The sequence below is a fragment of the Schistocerca gregaria genome, chromosome 3, assembly GCF_023897955.1.
Source record: "Schistocerca gregaria isolate iqSchGreg1 chromosome 3, iqSchGreg1.2, whole genome shotgun sequence".
Lineage (NCBI taxonomy): Eukaryota > Metazoa > Arthropoda > Insecta > Orthoptera > Acrididae > Schistocerca > Schistocerca gregaria.
In genome coordinates, this window is record NC_064922.1 from 774,405,149 (window position 1) to 774,427,776 (window position 22,628).

At 41.0% G+C, this 22,628-nt stretch overlaps 1 protein-coding gene across 1 annotated transcript in view; it reads left to right on the top strand.

Annotated features, from left to right (window-relative positions):
- The first annotated feature begins 333 nt into the window (after positions 1–333).
- LOC126354147 (uncharacterized) overlaps positions 334–22,628 on the top strand; it is a 102,280-nt gene continuing 79,985 nt past the window's right edge. Inside the window, exons 1-2 of the mRNA XM_050003557.1 lie at positions 334–652; positions 17,165–17,259. Coding sequence (XP_049859514.1) covers positions 17,185–17,259 — 75 coding nt within the window. The 5' untranslated portion in view covers positions 334–652; positions 17,165–17,184. The remainder of the gene's footprint in view (positions 653–17,164; positions 17,260–22,628) is intronic.

A 22,628-nucleotide genomic window follows, 5' to 3' on the forward strand; every position in this document is an offset into this window, starting at 1 on the left:
GACGGTCGGCGATGCTGATTAATACACAGTAAAAAGACAGGCACAATTAAAAAACACGGTGACAGTCTTGTTTCTGTTCGCACGAGATAAAAAAAACACAACTAGTGACAGAAGGTGGCTGTTCGCAACACTGACAGGAGACGCACTACACTGAAACAGCATTATACAGGCGACACAGTGGCAGATGGGGTGGGGGAGGGGAAGATCCAGACCGATGAGGGGGAAAAAGGGGGAGGGGGCGAGAGGAAAGGATAAAAAGGGTGGAACCGTTGGAGGGAGGGGACATAACGGGAGGCCCTAGTCACAGGACATTTACATTTTACCTGTGCACAAAATCACCTGAGCACAAGGGACTATACCTTGAGTACGCGAAACTACCGCCAATTGTATATGTGTTTATGCTATCCCAAGACTTTTATCACCTCCGTGTCGTATATTGTGACCAGTGGCGAAGTCCAGCCTCCGCTTCTGCGTTCTATGCTCGGCCGTGACGGTCACGAGAGCGGCTTAGCCGCGTGGCAATGAGATGTAAACACACCGGTTGCTGCTGGCCTCGCAGGGATATAGCGAGGCGGCCGCGAGCTTCAGTCAGTTGCTCGCCGCCTGCGACCGCGGGCGCATCCTCTAGCGGACACTGCAGATACTACAGCAGGTAGGTGCCACAGCGGCAGGCTTCCCGGACCTACAGTGTACTATAATACCTCGAGTGGTAGCAGTGGCTTATTTCTTTTATATGTGGTACATTATACTTTAGACCTAAAGGAGGCATACTTGTCTCGAGTTGCAACACATATCTGTTGAGCTCCAACCACGTATTTATGAAGTACAGAACGGCATCTAATGGAACGTACTATGCGCTACTCTGGCGTGTTGGTGCATGCATGTCATTAACTTTACGCAAATGGAACTGATATGTCTACTTAAAAATGGAGCTAATTTCAACGCTGCAAATATATCTTCTTTTTCATATATCTTGGCTTTTCTCTCTTTGACAGTTTTCAGTAGCGGCACACTGTAGAATAAGCAAACTCATCAATTTTCGCATTATTTAACTAATGCGAAAACACTTTTGTATTATTTATTTGTTGCCTTTTGGGCTCAAAGGATACAGCCATCTCATAATGCCTTAGGACTTGTTTAGGGATTTACATGGTAAGATTACATCTATTTACAATTTCCACAGCTACTTTAAAAGAAATATATTATTTTGATAGAGAGCTGCCATATTAGTTATTGATCGTTGACGGGACCCTATTAGTTGTTGCATGAAATCACTTTGCCGGCTGCATGTAATTTACATTTTAAAAAATCTGATAGATGTATCTTACTATATCACATTAACATTCTAGAGTATGCATTTAGCGAAGATGACAGGAAAATGATTCGTGAATAAATCTCATGAGAAGTGTTATTTTCCTTAACCAGGGAATCAGGACATCGAGGAAATGTTTTGCGATATTTATCTATATCATTTCCCATTGTTGCGTATCGATGATTGATATTCGTCTCCCCGTTGGCGTCTTGCCCTTCTATATAACGCAACTTTTATGTCTGTAACAACATGTTTTTAATGCGCCGTTTTGAGCGTCTGTTTTCCCCAAGTCCTCGACTAATTCATCACACTTAATGTTAGCGTGTCCTTTAATCCACACAAACTTTATGTTCTACCCGTGATTTTCTTTTTCCTTAGTGTCTTTTATAATCTTCGTTACCAGTGGATCACTTTTCATGAGAACGGGTGGCGGTTACATATCTTGGAGCAAGTTTCTACAATTCCGTAAAATAATAGTGTTTTTTACTGCGATGTTCTTCAAGTAATGTGGAGCTACACATATAGCTATGGCTTCTGCAGAAAAACTGAAAGTCCCCATGGGAAGCAAAATAAGTTCCTGTAAACAGAACAAGGACTCAGGAATTTTTAACCCTCCCTGTCATTACTTGTGGGTTTTGGAGCCATATGTATTAGATTAGGGAAAATTATCAGCTATGCAAGATTTTTACTAATTGTTTAGCTTCATCAAATGTTTCCTCTGTTGGAAAGAAGAAAACTTCGGCTGCTACAATTATATTGTTATACTGGTAACCGGAGATTATGTAAAATTTGTTTTAAATTTATAAATCTTGTACATAACTCTAGTTTTTGTGACGTGTTTATTCTCTGTCTATCCTTTAAAATATTATTTAACATATTTACGGAAAAGCTATTTTCTTTAAGAAATGCTCTAAAAGCAGTACATTTACTGCCGTAATCGTGTTATCCCTCACATAGAAAACGAATGCTTCTAACGTTGCTTGAAATAGTGATGCTCTGTGTCTGTAGAAGACTGAGCTAGGTAGTTGATACAGCGAGCATTAATCTTTGGAAAACAGTGAGATGTACTACACTTTTTCCTTACTTTAGCCGGAAGAATGGTAAATTAAATAGCAAGTAATAAAAGCAATGGAGAGAATGATAATGTACAGATTACTATACGGCTTCAAATGTAGATAAGATCCTGTTGAGTGTCTTCGTAATGTAAAATCCTACCCAAAATCTGACCATCATTCGTTACAATCCGAACTTTCATTTGTCATTGAACAGTGAAAACGACAGTACTAATTGCAATAATTAATGCAATTTTCACCTACAGTTCGAAACAATTTCCGCGAATACAGAAACTTCAGACTGCTAGGTTTGTCGATATAAATTCTTTTATACGAAAAATTCTGCATTTATTTCATTTTTCCTTAACTAGCTACAGTCAATTTTCCTTAAGCTCACGTCGTCACATAGGTACGTACTCAAAATTAGGTCGTCAAAATATCAATATTTTTTCTCAACCAAGTTGAGAAACTACATTATCATCCTTCTTCAGTAAACACTGAAGTAAACACTGAGATACCCCAAATTCAGAAATCCCAAAAATATGAATTTGTTCCTAGCGAATAAGTCTTTTTTTTTAATTTGTTCTTCTGTGATTAAATGTTTTCCGTCACGAATTTCTTGCAAAAGGACGTCATTCCTTCGCTGTGTAGATGTTCGTTTATACGGTACGAAAATGAGAAGTACATACTAGTAGAACAAAAGAACCCATACATGAATTTCTATAGAAAGTCAGCTATATTTTATTTCGTTATTTAAAGTAAATCTACTGCAAACTACACATTTATTTAAATAAAGTAGAAAAACAATGATAAAGCTGCAATACACGTTTTCAAATAGAAAAATTCCTTCCAATTATTATCCTAACCAACATTTTCCACTCCTAAAAGATGCGAATTCGTGTTCAAACGTACACAAGAAATTTGTCACCCTTCTGTCCTTTGACACTATCAGCCACATTTAGCAAAGTGTGATACCTTGGCACTCTAGATACTGTATGAGAAAGACTGTATCGCTGATGATCAAGTAAAGTCATCAGTTGTAGCAACTTCCAAAGTAAAGCAATGTCATGTTTTGTAGGATTCTTCCCTCACTTCTTGGTAGAACAATCTCATATTCTAGACTGAAAAACATACTAATTGAATTCTTGTTCTACAATTTTTTTTACTTCGAACTGGTTTTTGGCTTATAAAATCATCAGCAAAAAAAAAAAAAAAAAAAAACAGAGTATCGTCCACAATAGACGCTAGAGAGTTAGGTAACAAAGGTACTGTCAACACCCACAGAATATTACACACCAAACATGATAAACTACAATGCTAAATTACAATTTAAGAGTTGGTAGTATCAACCACACTATATAACAAAATTACGTAAAATGAAACTGTAAACTGTATAAGTTGTACTGAAGAATTTTTAAAGGTTCTTAGGAAAATCAAACTAAGGCATCGTGACTATTCTATTGTGATACCAGTCTGTGGATATGAATGCGAATTCGGACTGAGGCCTGGGAGTGTATGGCTAAGTGATTGAATTAAGTGAAGCTCAAGAATGGAGATTTTCTCAGCTGCAAATGATCACTTGCAACCAGAGGTGTTTATAAAGTCACTTGCACTGACTGTGTGTATATTATAGTCAAACGGGGCAGGACTGTAGCATCTAGACTGACTGAGGATGCACACTGCTGCAGATTGAACAAGTTTACTGAACATATGTTGAAAGAAGGTCATATACACTAACACAGATGGGCTTAGTATCGGCAATAGACTTATTAGAAGCAGCTGCGGAACATACGTATTTACCTCAAAACCATCAATTGCTTTTAAACGTTTGGTTTCAATTTCAGGTATAACAGTAAGGTTTTTTTTCATGACTACCAGGATTGCCTGTTTTTTTTTATATATAGTCTTAGGGCAATCGTTGGTAGCAAGCGAGCCAGGCCAAGTGTCTCACGATTCGAGGTGAATATTAATAGAGGAAACATTTCACGTACTTCAGCTTCCTTCCCTAGAATCCCGCTATCCATTATGCAACTTACTCTCTTAATGAGGTTTTCGAAGTAAGCCTACGTGTGACGGGACACGTACTCTTGAACTGTTTCGTCATTTTATTACGATGTCCCGGGTGAGGCAAAACACGCGGAGTGCCAGTGGCCCCCACAGCGCCGTTTCCCAGCTATTAGTTATCACACCTATCAATGGCCGGTCGTTAGACGGAAACTGGAATATTTTGCAGCTAATGCAGAAGTAAAGGAGCCACATGTAGCTTCCTCCGTAGTTATGCGGTTTCAGCTGCTACGTCCAAAGCATTTCACACACGGTAGCTGTATTACACACACTGGGTGAAGAAAAGTTTCTGTATCTCATGCGATTCCTCATTCAAATCAAGACATAAGTTTATCTAGCAAAATCAAATAAGTTGTTTCAAAAACACATTTATGGAAACGATGTCTGTTCCCTACTTCTCGTCGTTTATTGTCAAATAATACACTACTGGCCATTAAAATTGTTACAATAATATGAAATGCAGATGATAAAAGGGTATTTATTGGACAAATATGTTATACTAGAACTAACATGTAATTACAATTTGGGTGCTTAGATCCTGAGAAATCAGTACCCAGAACAACCACCTCTGGCCGTAATAACGTCCTTGATCCACCTGGCGATTGAGTCAAACAGAGCTTGGATGGCGTGTACAGGTACAGCTGCCAGTGCAGCTTCAACACGATACCACAGTTCCTCAAGAGTAGTGACTGGCGTATTGTGACGAGCCAGTTGCTCGGCCACCATTGACCAGACGTTTTCAATTGGTGAGAGGTCTGCAGAATGTGCTGGCCAGGGCAACAGTCGAACATTTTCTGTATCCAGAAAGACCTGCAACATGCGGTCGTGCATTATCCTGCAGAAATGTAGTGTTTCGCAGGGATGGAATGAAGGGTAGAGCCACGGGTCGTAACACATCTGAAATGTAACGTCCACTGTTCAAAGTGCCGTCAATGCAAACAAGAGGTGACCGTGACGTGTAACCAATGGCACCCCATACTGTCACGCCGGGTGATACGCCAGTATGGCGATGACGAATACTCGCTTCCAATGTGCATTCACCGCGATGTCGCCAAACACAGATGCGACCATCATGATGCTGCAAACAGAAGCTGGATTCATCCGAAAAAATGACGTTTTGCCATTCGCGCACCCAGGTTCGTCGTTTAGTACGTCTGTGTGCAGTGCCAAGGGTAACCGCAGCCATGGTCTCCGAGCTGATAGTCCATGTTGCTGTAAACGTCGTCGAACTGTTCGTGCAGATGGTGGTTGTCTTGCAAACGTCCCCATCTGTAGACTCAGGGATCGAGACGTGGCTGTACGATCCGCCACAGCCATGCGGATAAGATGCCTGTCATCTCGACTGCTAGTGATGCGAGGCCGTTGGGATCCAGCACGGCGTTCCGCATTACCCTCCTGAACACACCGATTCCATATTCTGCTAACAGTCATTGGCTCTCGACCAACGCGAGCAGCAATGTCGCGATATGATAAACCGCAATCGCGATAGGCTACAATCCGACCTTTATCAAAGTCGGAAACGTGATGGTACGCATTTCTCCTCCTTACACGGGGCATCGCAACACCGTTTCACCAGGCAACGCCGGTCAACTGCTGTTTGTGTATGAGAAATTGGTTGGAAACTCTCCTCATGTCAGTACGCTGTAGATCACCACCGACGCCAACCTTGTGTGAATGCTCTGTAAAGCTAATCATTTTCATATCACAGCATCTTCTTCCTGTCGGTTAAATTTCGCGTCTGTAGCACTTCATCTTCCATGTGTAGCAATTTAAAATGGTCAGTAGTGTAATAGCCTGTCACATGACGGATCCATGAAACTGGATCCATGTGTCTATCACAACCATAACGGGTCCTGTAAGGTTCATATAAGACGGCTTCCCGATGGAGTATACAAATGGTGATTATGTCCATATGCTTTTGGTGCTGGGTTCATCTGATAACCAAGCTGCTCTTATTGTTCATGTGTGTGCTGCACGATACCATCAAAGACGCTGTTCCGATAAGTACTTTTTTCATCGCCTGGAGCAACGCCTTCGGGAATCCGGTAATCTTCGCCACAAGTAATGGACAGATGTAGTCCAAGAACTAGGCGTACTCCACAAACAGAAGACATGGTTCTTGTAACAGTTCACCAACAACTTTGGCAAAGTGTCGGTGGTATCACAAGGCAGTTTCAGACACCTCAAAGACTGGTTGTGGATGTATTGCACCATTAAGAACAGCATCCATATAATGGCATGTTAACTCAACAGCTGAGGCCAGAGAACCGCACTCGACAAGAATAGTTTTGGGAATGGCTTTTACACCAAGTGGAAGACAACGAAATTTTATAAATAAAGTGATATAGGCAAAATAATCTAGCTTGTCTCGTGTCGGTATTTTCAACCTCCACAACAGCCGTTATTGGTGGGAACACAACACACATGTTACTTGTGAACGTGGCTTTCACGCACGCTTTGGCTAAAAGTGCGAGCTGGAATCATACAACGAGTGCTTTTGGGCCTCTGCCTGTTGCAGGACAAGTTGAATGCGCCCCTGTATCATACGTTTCTTTTCAATATTTTTCCCGACACACTGAGAACGTTCCATTTGAGGTTCGGAGACAGCTGTGGTTTCAGCATGATGATTACCGGGACACTTTAGAATAATGTGCGTAACTGTTTAAATGAGGTGCTTCCTGGGAAACTAATTGATCGTGGAGGCCCAGTGTTCTTCCCTCCACGTCCTCAGGGACATTAATATACTAGACCTTTATTTTTGGGGACACTTAAAGGAATAAGATCTTAGTACTCCACCCATGGATGTACACGACCTAATAACTCGCGTGCATGCCATGTCGGCAATGGTGGATGCAGGTATGTTGTGTAGGGTCCAGAATAGCATGATACAGCGAGTATCTAAGTGCTTGCAAATGCAAGGTGGTCGCCTTGAACATCTTCTCTAATGTGAACATCGCTCATGCGTGTATGTACCGGTTCTATGAAGATAATCCTGGATCTCAAACGTACAGAATGGAATTATTGGCCAAGCAGAATGTGGATTCTAGTGTAGCCGTCCTGTTGTGTTTTTTGTACCTAATTTGATACATACCTTGTTACTGTATCCATTATTAACTTCAGTTGGTTTTAATTGTGTCACGGACGAAACAGTTTGTTTACGTCATGTTATGTCTTAATGCTTAAATTAGGGTAACAGTAACAGAAATAAATACACAAGAAATCACTTTGTAGAGGCGTAAAGTGGATAAAGTTCTGGGCTTTAACTGAAAAAAAAAGAAATGTTTAAGTGCCAATGCTACTCAAAGGTCGGCGAGTCTACATGTCGTTCGTCACGGCATTGCCTCGTCTCACTAATCTAATGAGATAGTGCAGAGTTCATGTTAGCCGTTTTCGGCCATGCTGCACGAGGTTACGGCTTTGTAACAGCCTCGTTTTCTTAAAATGCGTTTCTATTAAAACTGTTGGCGGCGCTAGGTTTCGCAAGATACACTTTCGTCTTGAAATGGGATGAAGAATCGCATGTCGATCGCTAAGTGCGGAATTTTCCTCCACCCTGTATACTTCGCTTTTTCCCTCCCGACTTTTGAAACGCCAGAGATTGGAAGATTTACGACAAATGTCGTGTCTGTAATCTCTTTTAAATCACATTAATGTAACACGTCAGAACCTACATCGCTGTTGTTGAAGTTCACATTATTCATATTCCTCTATGGGGAAATAGTTTCAGATGTTATTGTTCCTTTTGTTGCGATCTTCAGTCCGTAGACCGATTTGAGGCAGCTCTTCATGTTGGGACATCCTGCACAAGTCTCATCTCTGCATAACTTCTGCAAAATGCATTCGTTTGAATGTTACTACTGTAGACGAGGCTAAGTCCCCCTCTATAACTTTGCCCCCACGTTTTTCTTCTAGTACCAAACCGACAATTCCTTGATTCATCGGAATCTGCCCTATCAACCGATCCCCTCTTTTTGTGAAGTTGTACCTTTATAATTTCTTTTCCATTGAACTCAGTTCAGTGCCTCTTCATTAGTTACATGATCTACCCATATAATTTTCAGCAGTCTAGCGTCAGATTCCTAAAGCTTCTAATCACTTCTTGCCTGAATTTTTTTTGTCACCTTTATCATCTTTTCACTTCCGCATAAGCCTGCACTCCAGACTAATAGCTTTAGAAAAACTTTCTGATCCTTAAATTCATGTTAGATGTTATCATTGTCTTTTTTAGCAATGCTATACTTGCTTTTACCAGTGTACATTTTATATCCCCTCTTCTTCGACAATCGTCAGTTATTTCGCTGCCCAGATAGAAAAACGAATCAATTCTATCAGCATCACCTGAATTAATTCGACTACATTACACTACCTCTGTTTTGGTGCTATTCATCTGATAAGTTCAAGACTCCATCCAATTCGTTTTATTGTTCTTCCAAGACCTTTACCGTCTCTGACAGAATTGCTGAGTCATTGGCAAGCCTCAAAGTTTTTACTCCTTCTTCCTGCACATTAATTACCTTTCCAAATTTCTCCTCGAATACTTTGACTCCTTTACTGCTCGCTCAGTGAATAAATCAAATAACATTGAGGATTGCTGAAATTTTGTAATACGCCACCCTCAACTACTATTTCGCTTCCATGTTCTTCAATTCATATATCTACAATCTGGTTTCTTTCGCTCTCTGTGTTTCATTTCTGCCACCTACACTGTTTCAAACAATCTGTTCCAGTCAAGATTGTCATTAACCTTTTCTAGATGTACGAATGTTAATTACGTAGGTATGCTTTTCTGTATGTATTTTATAAAATAAGTCGTTTGGTCTCTAATATCTCTCTTGTTCCTATATTTCACCACCACCCAAACTGATCTTCTCTGAGGCCGGCTTCTACTAGTTTTTCAGTTCTTCAGCAAATAGTACGCGTCAGTATTTTGCCATGACTTATTAAGCTGATTTGTCATATTTACACTTGTCGGCAGCCGTTTTTTACCACACTATCCATTGAAGTACTCATTACCACCACATCTCAGTCTTAGATCGATAGCAACTGAATATAGTTTGCTAGTTCATGACTGGCACTATTTGGCTACCGTGTGTTTTACGTGTGAGATGACGTCTTTGAGCAGATCGTAAGTTTGGTAGGGTAGCACCCTCTGTTGATGGCAATAATTGTTTAAACCAGTATTGGGAGTTTTAACAACAAGACATAACTAACAAAATTACATATATTTAGTCCTCCGAAGTGGTTACTTGAGCATTAGTGGGATGCTCTCTCGCTCCTTTTTTATATTCTAAATTCAGGAGTGAAACATGTACGATAAATAGTTTGGACAAGAAGAGAATAGAAACTATTGAAATGTGGTGCTACCGAAGAATGCTGAAGATTGGATGGGTAGATCACATAACTAATGATGGGATATTGAATAGAATTGTGGAGAAGAGGAGTTTGAGGCACAAATTGACTAGGAGAAGGGACCGGTTGGTAGGACATGTTCTGCGGCATCAATGGATCACCAATTTAGTACTGGAGGGCAGCGTGGAGGGTAAAAATCGTAGAGGGTGACCAAGAGATGAATAGACTAAGAAGATTCAGAAGGATGTAGGCTGCAGTAGGTACTGGGAGATGAAGAAGCTTGCACAGGATAAAGTAGGATAGAAAGCTGCATCAGAGCAGTCTCAGGACTGAAGACCACAACAACAACAACAAATTCAGAAGGACTCAAATTAATGAAAAACGTTCAAGGATTTATCTATGAACATCTTTGTCGACGATCTCCTTCGTGTATATATTATATTTTTTCAGAGTGCTCCCGACGAATCCCAGTTCGGAATCTGCGTTCCCACGAACATATTTATGTCTTTTTTTACCATAAATCGCCCCGGAAAAAAACTCTACACAACTCTCTATAACCTATATCTTTGACGTTTGTGAAATAATCAACTTCATTTCTATTGAAACGTAATGCAATTTATTCTGTTGAGCTTCTTCCGCCAGTATTTACCCTTACGAGTGAAATGTATGCCATGAATTGTTAAACAGAAAACGTTAACATGAGACACGAAGAGTTATACAGCTGACAGTTGGTAGTTTTTAGAGGACGCTAATCGTTTTCTGCTTTTGTAACCGGAGTTAAATCTGGTTTACGTATTGCATCTACATTTCATCGTAAGGTTTGCTCAGCATTTTTCATTACACATACTGAGACTATCCTACAACGCTTACTGCTAGCGAGTTTCATAACGTCAGGCAAAATGAAGAAATTCAATTTGGCCGAAGACGTGGCCAACACTTGCCCCTGATCCTGATGATTCTACATGCAGAAATTGGTTTCAATGAAGAATTTTGAGTACAGTGGTTCTGGCATACATGAAACCTTGCTGCATTTTTATCTTGGCTTATATACAATTATATTAGACAATTTTGTTGGCTGTGTGCTATTATTCTTAATAAACGAGCTTTTGAACTGACTACTAGCAAATAGTTATTCTAATTAGAACACAGCTTTTTGTACAATACAAAAACGTACTACGTTTGTGATATCTCACACAGTGAGCAAAGTGAGGGCGAATCCTAAACTTTCTAAAACGTTCGGAACTGCCTAAAACAACTTATTTTTATGATCTGATAAATAATTCTTAGAAGCTAATGAAAATATTAATACAAAATTGTTAAGACTTTCGTGGCCACTTGTTGACAAACTGCTTATTTGCTTCTGTCTCGGGTTCTTCGGCCGACGTTCGTGTGATGATTTTGCTGACGTTTCGCCAGCACGAGTGGCTGGCATTGTCAAAGCTTCACCCTCCATTGCCCAGTTCACCTCCGGCAATGGAGGGTGAAGCTTTGACAATGCCAGCCACTCGTGCTGGCGAAACGTCAGCAAAATCATCACACGAACGTCGGCCGAAGAACCAGAGACAGAAGCAAATAAGCAGTTTGTCAAAATATTAATAGTTAACATCTGGTACTACTTAGAATGAAATCTATTTAGAGATTTAGGGCTGTTCCCACATGGCTAACTCAGCCTTTTGATCAAGTTTTTACTCGTGACCCGGACGTTTGGATGGATGATAACGTCTAGACTGGACGATAAGATGATGTCTTATGATTAAAATTTTCCCAGTTCGTCTTGAAGACCGAACACCTTACGTTTCGATGTTACTGAGTTAAGTACTATCGTCGTTATCCAAATAACGTAAGGGGAATGATTATCATCGATAAAAACAGACTTGTTCTATATAGCCTCAGTCATTTCACTTACAGTCGGCACATAAACGCAGTAGTATTTGTTTCCTTTGCTCTCAAGTAGAATCAGCCAGTCATATTAAAAAAGCTTCGACACAGCGGATAATGATGTTTGCTGTCGAAGATAGCAGTACTCCCTGACAAACACAGGAATTATAGCCTGCATGGAACCAAGTTTTAAGGACTTCGTGCCATTCATTCTACATTCGGAGGGAATATCGTAGCAGTCCCTCAAGCGGCTCACAGGAATCTGGTAAAGATGTTTTTCCTTCTTCACTCGTCATTTCAACCCCATTGATAAATTCTTCCTGTCTACTTCTCCGCCATGGTTTCCGGTCAGTGCCTGTAATTATCCTTTCGTAATGTGTTTCTCCTACTTTTCGTCGTTTTAGCATCATATTCGAAGACCACAAATCTTCAGCTGTATCTCCTGCTCGGATGAATATCTATATGAGCGTTTTGCCTTGTGGCTGCCTCATTACATTTTCTCCTCGACTACAATTGCCTCTGTTGACCTTGGTTCATAATGGTGAGTTGTGAAAACCCGTCCATGCGTTCAACATTGTAATACTTCCCATGGCTGAGCTCCAAGATCTTTTTCAGTGGATCTACTCAGAAGAGGCTGTTCAAACTCTATTCCTTTTTATCTATCTTGCTTTTAACAGAGTTACAATGCTTGTATAGAAAATCAGTATAGTGTAATTTAGAAAATATGTCATAGTGATCTCCTACTACACGTATGTGTGGGACTAAATGTGCACCGGTGGTTATCGACATTTCCAGCAGTTACTTTTGTTTTTGTTTTAAGAAAAGTTTTCTGAACATAGTTATTCGTCGACGATTGCAAATTTTTAGGACAATGTGTACATAGCATATGGATTACTGAAGATTGAAATCTGTTCCTCATATTAAATGTATTTAGGAAAAACCTTTAAGGCATTTGTCAACGTGTGGAGAAACTACTTCGGAGAACTGAGATGTGTAATGTGACTCACACTGTACGTTGGCTGGCCGCGTTGCAACAGTATTACTTGGAAACCATAACGTCTGTAGGAAAATGCTTCTGAGAAGGACGTTCACTCAAACAGGATAGCGTACATGAGCGATTTGTCTCAGACATCAAGAATAACAACACATGAGCCTCAGACTGTAGACCACATTAGCAATACCTTCTCAAATGTTGAAACAATGAGCTCGAGCCTTATTAAAATAACTTGTTGTTGACAAATAGCTTTTACAGGAAATTAATCCGGGGAGAAGAACAACATCCTATGCACAGTCCGCTAAACCAGACTAAATATCAGAAATGCCTAACATTTTTCTGTGACAATTGTTGATACTTTTGTATAATGCGGGAAAAATTACAGTATAATCTCCGATTTACAGCTAAAGGGGGAAGGCATCGTTACCAATTGGCACTTGATAACCCATGCTAACACGTTCTCTAGGAAGAGTGTGCAACTACGGAGATTACGTAGTTCAGTATTGAGCAGATGTGCGATGCTAGTTTCCCATCATTACTCTGAAAAACGCTATTTATTTTGATATTATAACGTTTCTCCCCGTTTAGAAAAACTAACCTCTGCTTAATCCTTTGTTTTGGATACCACAGTGTTTTAGTAGGCACTCTTGTATTAAAGGCGCTAAGCTCCTATTTTTCTCTGGCCGTTGAATTGATTTACCCAGGCTGTTCAACGGTACTACTCGTCATTTTTACATACTGACAAGGCATTGTCACAAGTGAAAGAAGCGATACATGGCACAAAATAGCATTATAACAAATACTGAACTTTTCGCCTTACAGTCCGACACTTACTCATTCAGCGACCTATCCAATCACTCCCAGTAGAAATACGCAATATACGTCACTAAATCTCCTGTATCCCTGGTTTATACAGAAGGAAAAGTACAGCAAACACAGAGAGCAAAATAGAGCAGAAGGTAAACAATCATATTTCCGCCATGATATAGCGAAAGAGTGAAGAGGAACGCTCACGTTCTTACATGCGACGCGCTCCTGCAAATGTGTACGGAATTTGTGCACATTCCTGGAATGTGGAAGTGCATCATGTGGCACCAATGCGTGTTGGTGTCAACTGATGCCTCAGGCATGAGACTCGTTCACTGTTGAATCAAAATACAGTGCAAGACAAATTACAGACAATTAAAGTCGTCACATATATGGGACAAACAGCAGTTAATCACGAACGGGGAAGGCGAAAATGAAATATGGAACTGCCATAAATAAACGTTCAACCAGATTATAAGCTTTCTTTGCCTCATTTGGCCTCCATCAAGATGTCACCAGAAGCACAGCGAGTTGTGGTTGTGATGAGATCAGCCGCTGTCATATAAAGAAGACAAAAGAATGGCTGGAGTCTCATTCGCAACACGTTGCCATTGCGGTTGTTAATTGCAGCTGCAAGACACTCACAGTTGCGTGTGACCGCGCATGCGTGAGCACGCATCCGCTCGGCTCTGGCGTAACCCGACATCCCCGGATCCCCCGTCCCTTTACCCCTTCACCTCCCCCCCCCCCCCGCCCCCGCCCCCCCTCCCCCCCCACACGCAAAACACCCTGGCGTTCTTCCTCGTACAGTTTCAAGACGGCCACTCGCCACTTCCTACACTGTCGTCACTACGCCCAACGACCGGCGAAACGCCATGCTGAGGTTTTCTCGGCTGCTTTTCTGAGCATCGGATTTGTGTGGTGATGCTGCGTGGACCTCGACTGATCACCACAGTGTGGTGATAGCTTAATCCGGCACTACCTATATACGGAAAAATCAGTTCTACACGTTAAATATATCACCTTCCCTAACAATAACCACCATCTCCTACATCAAAATACGTAATTATTTCACGTACACCGAAAGACCAAGTGCAGTGGCTAACGCACTGGACTCTGATTCGATAAGTATAAAGTTCATACTGCTGTCCACCACACTGTTCCCATAAATCACATGTCGTTAAAGCTGAGTTATTTATAATTACCAGTTCGTGTAAAGTTAATTTATTGTTATTTGATACCGCGCTTTGGAGCAAGAAGAAGTAGTAATTGCCTTTAATTTTCTTGTTTTCCTCTTAATCTTTTTCGTGTCAATATGGGTCTGTTGTAGTGCCTGCGCACTTTTGAGTTCCTCAATTCTTTATTTTAGATATTTTGAGGTGAGCATGTAAGAGTCGATCTCCAATGCATTTCGGAGTGTGTCATCAGACACTAAGATCCTCTTGAGTGTCGGCTGGCCATCGTATCAAGGTTTTTTGGGGCCCGTTTATGACGGCGAAGATTGTCTTTGATAATCGTAATTCGTCCTTTCGTGCTATCTGTTCTCCTCTTACGAGGAAAAACAGTACATGGGCTCCAAACACGCAGACATGTGTTGCCTCACGTCAAGATATGATAACACCACAAAGGTTCAACAAATCAGGTACCTGGGTGAATCTGTCATGAACTCAAAACGGAAACAGCATCACCTAGATGTTAAAGGGATTGCTATTCAAAAAAATGGTTCAAATGGCTCTGAGCACTATGGGACTTAACATCTGTGGTCATCAGTCCCCTAGAACTTAGAACTACTTAAACCTAACAAACCTAAGAACATCACACACATCCATGCCCAAGGCAGGATTCGAACCTGCGACCGTAGCTGTCACGCGGCTCCGGACTGAGCGCCTAGAACCGCGAGACCACCGGGGCCGGCGATTGCTATTCACATAGGTGTCTGTTACTAAGAGAGGAACAGAGGTCAAGCTTGATGACACAGGCATATATGACAGAAAAATTGTTGACAAAAGAAAGAAATTGATCGTCAAGGGGAAAGATACAGACGACGAAGAAGAGAAAAGAAAGAAAAGATACTTAAAAGAAAGACAAAAAGGGAGGAAATATGTAAGAACATCAAGAAGAGGAAAGGTGTCCCTTGACTTTCTCACTTTCGTTAGAGCTTCGTACATATCAAGCAACTGTTTACTGCTGTACAATAAGAAATAAAACTTTTCTATAGTTATAAGCATGGAGATAAGAAACATTTATTTCTGTAACTCAACTGAGCAACCAGCATTAAAAACAAAAAAAACGCTAGCGTCTTTGACAAGTAATCAAAACGTCATCGGTTCAGGGTACGAAGCCAGCAACAACATAAATTATGAATGAAGATCATCAGCAGTAGCTTTCGATGACGTGCGCTTGTCTCCCCCGTTTTGCCAACGGCCTTGTCAAAGAGGGCGTAGGAGCGGAAGAGGTTCAGAGCAGTCTCTCGCCCTTGGGATGGGAAACTGTCCCTAAAGGCAGAAGGATCAGCAATGATCAATGGCCTGAGGCTGCTGAAGACAATTGAAACCATTGCATTAAAGACACATAATGTCTATTCTACACGAATTCCAGGAGAGAGCTGCCAAGGGGGTAGGTGACCATGAGAAAATGGCTGGAAAACCAACGGAAGGATGTTCCATGAATTGGAGCGTGGAATGTCAGAAGTTTGAATTTTTAGGGATGCTAGGAAACCTGAAAGAGAAATGCATAGGGTCAGTCGAGACATAGTGAAAGGCAGTGAAGTGAAATGGAATGAAAACAAGGATTTCTGGTCAGACGAGTGTAGGGAAATATCATCAGCAGCAGGAAGTGGTATAACCGGAGTATGATTCGTCATGAAGAGGAAGTCATAATAGAAAGTGAGTTACTAGAATCAAATAAGGCATAAGGGATAGATAATATTTCTTCTAAATTTCATAAATCCTTGACATAAGCGGCAATCCTGCGAGTATTCAAGCTGGCGAGTCGGAACTATGAGTCTGGAGACATACCATCCACCCATTGCTGAATATAGTAAGTACAAATCGCACAAACAGCTTAATAGCTCATGCATCCAAATTGCTGAAAGTAAAATATACAGAAGAATGGAAAGAAACTGAGGATCTGTTACAGGACTATTAATTTGGCTTTCGGAAAAGTAAAGGCACAAAAAAGCTCTGACGTTCGACTGACAATGGAAGCAAGGCTGAAGAAAAATCGTTATACGAATAAAAGCAAGATGTTACAAATTATGACAAAAATGGATAAAATCTATAAGGAAAGACGGGTGATATACACAACATGTACAAGAACTAGGAGGAACAAGAACAAAGCGCTCGGACAGAAAAGGGCGAAAACGAAAGGTTCAAGAGTTGTATGGAAATTCACGGTGAAAGGTTATCAATGATAAGATTCGCTGATGGCATTGCTCTCCTCAATGAAAGTGAAGAAGAATTCACCACCTCAACAGTTCCATCATTCCGGAGACTCCCACACGATGAGGTTCCCAGAAAAATGTCACTTGCGCTCAATTCTCGTGAAGGCGTAATTTCTGTTTATTTACTTTTTTCACTTCAGACAAACGAACATATGTTTAGGCCAAGCAGGTACTTATCTCACCCAGCTGTTCCGTGTGTTACTGAAATATTGCTCTGAGTTTGACAGTACCAAGATATTTGACTCCAAGCTCGCGTTTTGTTCCAGAGACTGACCGAGTAGCCGACATGGCGAGAATCGCGACAGTGCTGCTTTTAGTGACGGCAGCAGCCGCCAAAGATGCTGTTATTGGCATACCAGGGGTGAGTACCTACATTTCCGCTCTTCACCACTGTAACTCACACTTGTATTAGTCTAACTGCTGCACTTGTAGCTCCAACTCACTCATAACCTGTTTTCTGATCTTATGCGATTCCCTTCGTTACGTGATAGCTGAGCAGTTGGTATGATCTTTGACGTAATTCACTCTCACGGCTGCGTCGAGTAGAATATCAAAAAAATCTTGCCATGATATTTAGCGTCTCATTTTAATATGAGCGCCCTAATGTACTGTACTCCCCATGAACCATGGACCTTGCCGTTGGTGGGGAGGCTTGCGTGCCTCAGCGATACAGATGGCCGTACCGTAGGTGTAACCACAACAGAGGGGTATGTGTTGAGAGGCCAAACAAACATGTGGTTCCTGAAGAGGGGCAGCAGCCTTTTCAGTAATTGCAGGGGCAACAGTCTGGATGATTGACTGATCTGGCCTTGCAACATTAACCAAAACGGCCTTGTTGTGCTGGTACTGCGAACGGCTGAAAGCAAGGGGAAACTACAGCCGTAATTTTTTCCGAGGACATGCAGCTTTACTGTATGATTAAATGATGATGGCGTCCTCTTGGGTAAAATATTCCGGATGTAAAATAGTCCCCCATTCAGATCTCCGGCCGGGGACTACTCAGGAGGACGTCGTTATCAGGAGAAAGAAAACTGGCGCTCTACGGATCGGAGGGTGGAATGTCAGATCCCTTAATCGGGCAGGTAGGTTAGAAAATTTAAAAAGGGAAACGGATAGGTTAAAGTTAGATATAGTGGGAATTAGTGAAGTTCGATGGCAGGAGGAACAAGACTTTTGGTCAAGTGAATACAGGGCTATAAATACAAAGTCAAATAGGGGTGATGCAGGAGTAGGTTTAATAATGAATAAAAAAATAGGAGTGCGGGTAAGCTACAACAAACAGCATAGTGAACGCATTATTGTGGCCAAGATAGACACAAAGCCCATGCCTACTACAGTAGTACAAGTTTATAGGCCAACTAGCTCTGCAGATGATGAAGAAATTGATGAAATGTATGATGAGATAAAAGAAATTATTCCGGTAGTGAAGGGAGACGAAAATTTAATAGTCATGGGTGACTGGAATTCGTCAGTAGGAAAAGGGAGAGAAGGAAACATAGTAGGTGATTATGGATTGGGGCTAAGAAATGAAAGAGGAAGCCGTCTGGTAGAATTTTGCACAGAGCATAACTTAATCATAGCTAACACTTGGTTCAAGAATCATAAAAGAAGGTTGTATACATGGAAGAATCCTGGAAATACTAAAAGGTATCAGATAGATTATATAATGGTAAGGCAGAGATTTAGGAATCAGGTTTTAAATTGTAGGACATTTCCAGGGGCAGATGTGGACTCTGACCACAATCTATTGGTTATGACCTGTAGATTAAAACTGAAGAAACTGCAAAAAGGTGGGAATTTAAGGACATGGGATCTGGATAAACTGAAAGAACCAGAGGTTGTACAGAGTTTCAAGGAGAGCATAAGGGAACAATTGACAGCAATGGGGGAAAGAAACACAGTAGAAGAAGAATGGGTAGCTCTGAAGGATGAAGTAGTGAAGGCAGCAGAGGATAAAGTAGGTAGAAAGACGAGGGCTATTAGAAATCCTTGGGTAACAGAAGAAATATTGAATTTAATTGATGAAAGGAGAAAATATAAAAATGCAGTAAATGAAGCAGGCAAAAAGGAACACAAACGTCTCAAAAATGAGATCGACAGGAAGTGCAAAATTGCTAAGCATGGATGGCTAGAGGACAAATGTAAGGATGTAGGAGCTTATCTCACTAGGGGTAAGATAGATACTGCCTACAGGAAAATTAAAGAGACCTTTGGAGAGAAGAGAACCACGTGTATGAATATCAAGAGCTCAGACGGCAACCCAGTTCTAAGCAAAGAAGGGAAGGCAGAAATTTGGAAGGAGTATATAGAAGGTTTATACAAGGGCGATGTACTTGAGGACAATATTATGGTAATGGAAGAGGATGTAGATGAAGACGAAATGGGAGATAAGATACTGCGTGAAGAGTTTGACAGAGCACTGAAAGACCTGAATCAAATCGAGGCCCCCGGAATAGACAACATTCCATTAGAACTACTGACGGCCTTGGGAGAGCCAGTCATGACAAAACTCTACCAGCTGGTGAGCAAGATGTATGAGACAGGCGAAATACCCTCAGACTTCAAGAAGAATGCAATAATTCCAATCCCAAAAAAAAGCAGGTGCTGACAGATGTGAAAATTACCGAACTATCAGTTTAATAAGTCACAGCTGCAAAATACTAACGCGAATTCTTTACAGACGAATGGAAAAACTGGTAGTTGCGGACCTCGGGGAGGATCACTTTGGATTCAGTAGAAATGTTGGAACACGTGAGGCAATACTAACCTTACGACTTATCTTAGAAGAAAGGTGAAGAAAAGGCAAACCTACGTTTCTAGCATTTGTAGACTTAGAGAAAGCTTTTGACAATGTTGACTGGAATACTCTCTTTCAAATTCTGCAGGTGGCAGGGGTAAAATACAGGGAGGGAAACGCTATTTACAATTTGTACAGAAACCAAATGGCAGTCATAAGAGTCCAGGGGCATGAAAGGGAAGCAGTGGTTGGGAAAGGAGTAAGACAGGGTTGTAGCCTCTCCCCGATGTTATTCAATTTGTATATCGAGCAAGCAGTAAAGGAAACAAAAGAAAATTTGGAGTAGGTATTAAAATTCATGGAGAAGAAGTAAAAACCTTGAGGTTCGCCGATGACATTGTAATTCTGTCAGAGACGGCAAAGGACTTGGAAGAGCAGTTGAACGGAATGGACAGTGTCTTGAAAGGAGGATATAAGATGAACATCAACAAAAGCAAAATGAGGATAATGGAACGTAGTCAAATTAAATCGGGCGATGCTGATGGAATTAGATTAGGAAATGAGACACTTAAAGTAGTAAAGGAGTTTTGCTATTTAGGAAGTAAAATAACTGATGATGGTTGAAGTAGAGAGGATATAAAATGTAGACTGGCAATGGCAAGGAAAGCGTTTCTGTAGAAGAGAAATTTGTTAACATCGAATATAGATTTATGTATCAGGAAGTCGTTTCTAAAAGTATTTGTATTGAGTGTAGCCATGTATGGAAGTGAAACATGGACAATTACTAGTTTGGACAAGAAGAGAATAGAAGCTTTCGAAATGTGGTGCTACAGAAGAATGCTGAAGATAAGGTGAATAGATCACGTAACTAATGAGGAGGTATTGAATAGGATTGGGGAGAAGAGAAGTTTGTGGCACAACCTGACTAGAAGAAGGGATCGGTTGGTAGGACATGTTTTGAGGCATCAAGGGATCACAAATTTAGCATTGGAGGGCAGCGTGGAGGTTAAAAATCGTAGAGGGAGACCAAGAGATGAATACACTAAGCAGATTTAGAATGTTGTAGGTTGCAGTAGGTACTGGGAGATGAAGAAGCTTGCACAGGATAGAGTAGCATGGAGAGCTGCATCAAACCAGTCTCAGGACTGAAGACAACAACAACAACAACAACAACCACAATGTACTGTAGAAATATTTTCATTGGTAAGAATACTAAGCGTAAGTACATAAAAGCAATAAGAAAAGAGTTTATTGAACAGCAATAAAAGCAAGCTCTGTAAGACAGAAGAGCTCAAGTTATGCTTGAAGTCGTGGCATTCTTTCTTAAAGCGGTTGCAGATATGCGGTAAAAATAAGGTGTTGTTTCATTCACTTCGTTAGTCGTCGAATGGATCATACTGTAAGTTTCCGCTACCTTCAAAACTTCATCATGAAAATACACTACAAGGATAGAACGTGTGCAAATCGTTACATATCTTTCCAGGAATTATGCGTGCACTATGACACCCAAGGATCCTCTTCATGGTACAGTTTGTCTCATTCAAGGGTCCCGCCAGAGACAGTGTCTTCAGACGATCTTCATTTGGTTTCCTAACACCGAACAAGAGGGTATTACAAGAATTAGATTTGAGGCGATCCTAAGGATCGAAATCGAGTCAAAGGCGAATCAGTCTTTTGCGCTGTCGTCTACGCTTGAATTTGCTAGCAACGGCCTGATTGGCTAACTTCAATGATAATCATCTCGGAAACGGCGTGAAATATCGATCATTTTTCTTAACAATTATTTCTCTGCACAGCTCACCCCGCAGCACCCCTTACAAGGTTTTCAGACTGTTTATGACCACCCTGTACATTTACTTCCTGTTCTTGACATTTGACCTCTTACCTAACTACTGTGCCATGATGCAAATATTATTACAATTTTGAATTGATTGTACATATATACTAATTAAAAGCGCTATGTTTCTCTGTCAATAAACTGTGTTTTATGATAATTTCCAGGAGCGATGGTATACGAGAGCACGCTAAGAGGTACTGTCCCCGATTTTTTTATGTGAAAATTCGGAAAGATCTTTAAATAAAACAGACGATATTAACATTCGACATCTTTATTCTTTATTGAGCATATCTGCAGACCTCTGGCCGGCTGCTGTGGCCAAACTGTTCTAGGCGCTTCAGTCCGGAACCGCGCTGCTGCTACGGTTGCAGGTTCGAATCCTGCCTTGGGCATGGATGTGCGTGATGTCCTTAGTTTAGTTAGGTTTAAGTAGTTCTAAGTATAGGGCACTAACGACCTCAGATGTTAAGTTCCATAGTACTTAGAGCCATTTTTTGCAGACCTCTGCCGCCAGATGGCTCCGAATTGTAGCATGTAAGAGGGCGGTGCTTAACGTAACTGTGTCGGTGCCTAACAAACAGCGTGCTGTAATCGAGTTTCTAAGAGTTCAACCACACATGAAGCACCCTCTCCTTCAGTGTGACAATGATAGAACCCACACGAGCCATGTGACATCCTGAACAATACGACACTGTAACAGATCATCCTTCATACAGTTCCGACTTGGCAGCATTCGATTTTCATTCGCGTCGAAAACTAAAAAAATACCTTCTCCTACTTCACTTTGATAGTGATGAAGCGTTGCAAGCAGAGGTGAGGTTTTGGCTCCGTCAACAAAGTCAAAAATCAATGAACCAGCCTCTTGTTTGGGGAAATATGTCCATCGTCAAGGCGACTATTTTGAAACATGAAGAATAAAGATGTAGATTGTTAGTAGCGTTTGTTTTATTTTCAAAGCTCTAAGAGTCTTCTCATGAAAAAAATTATGGTCATTACTTTTAGCATTCTCTCGTGTCATTCTAAAATAGAAGTACAATGAAAGGGAATCTGACGTTGTTGTTGTAGTTGTTACGGTCTTCAGTCCAAAGACTTGTTTGATGCAGCTGTCCTTGCTACGCTATCTTATCCAAGGCTCTTCATTTCCAAATAACTACTG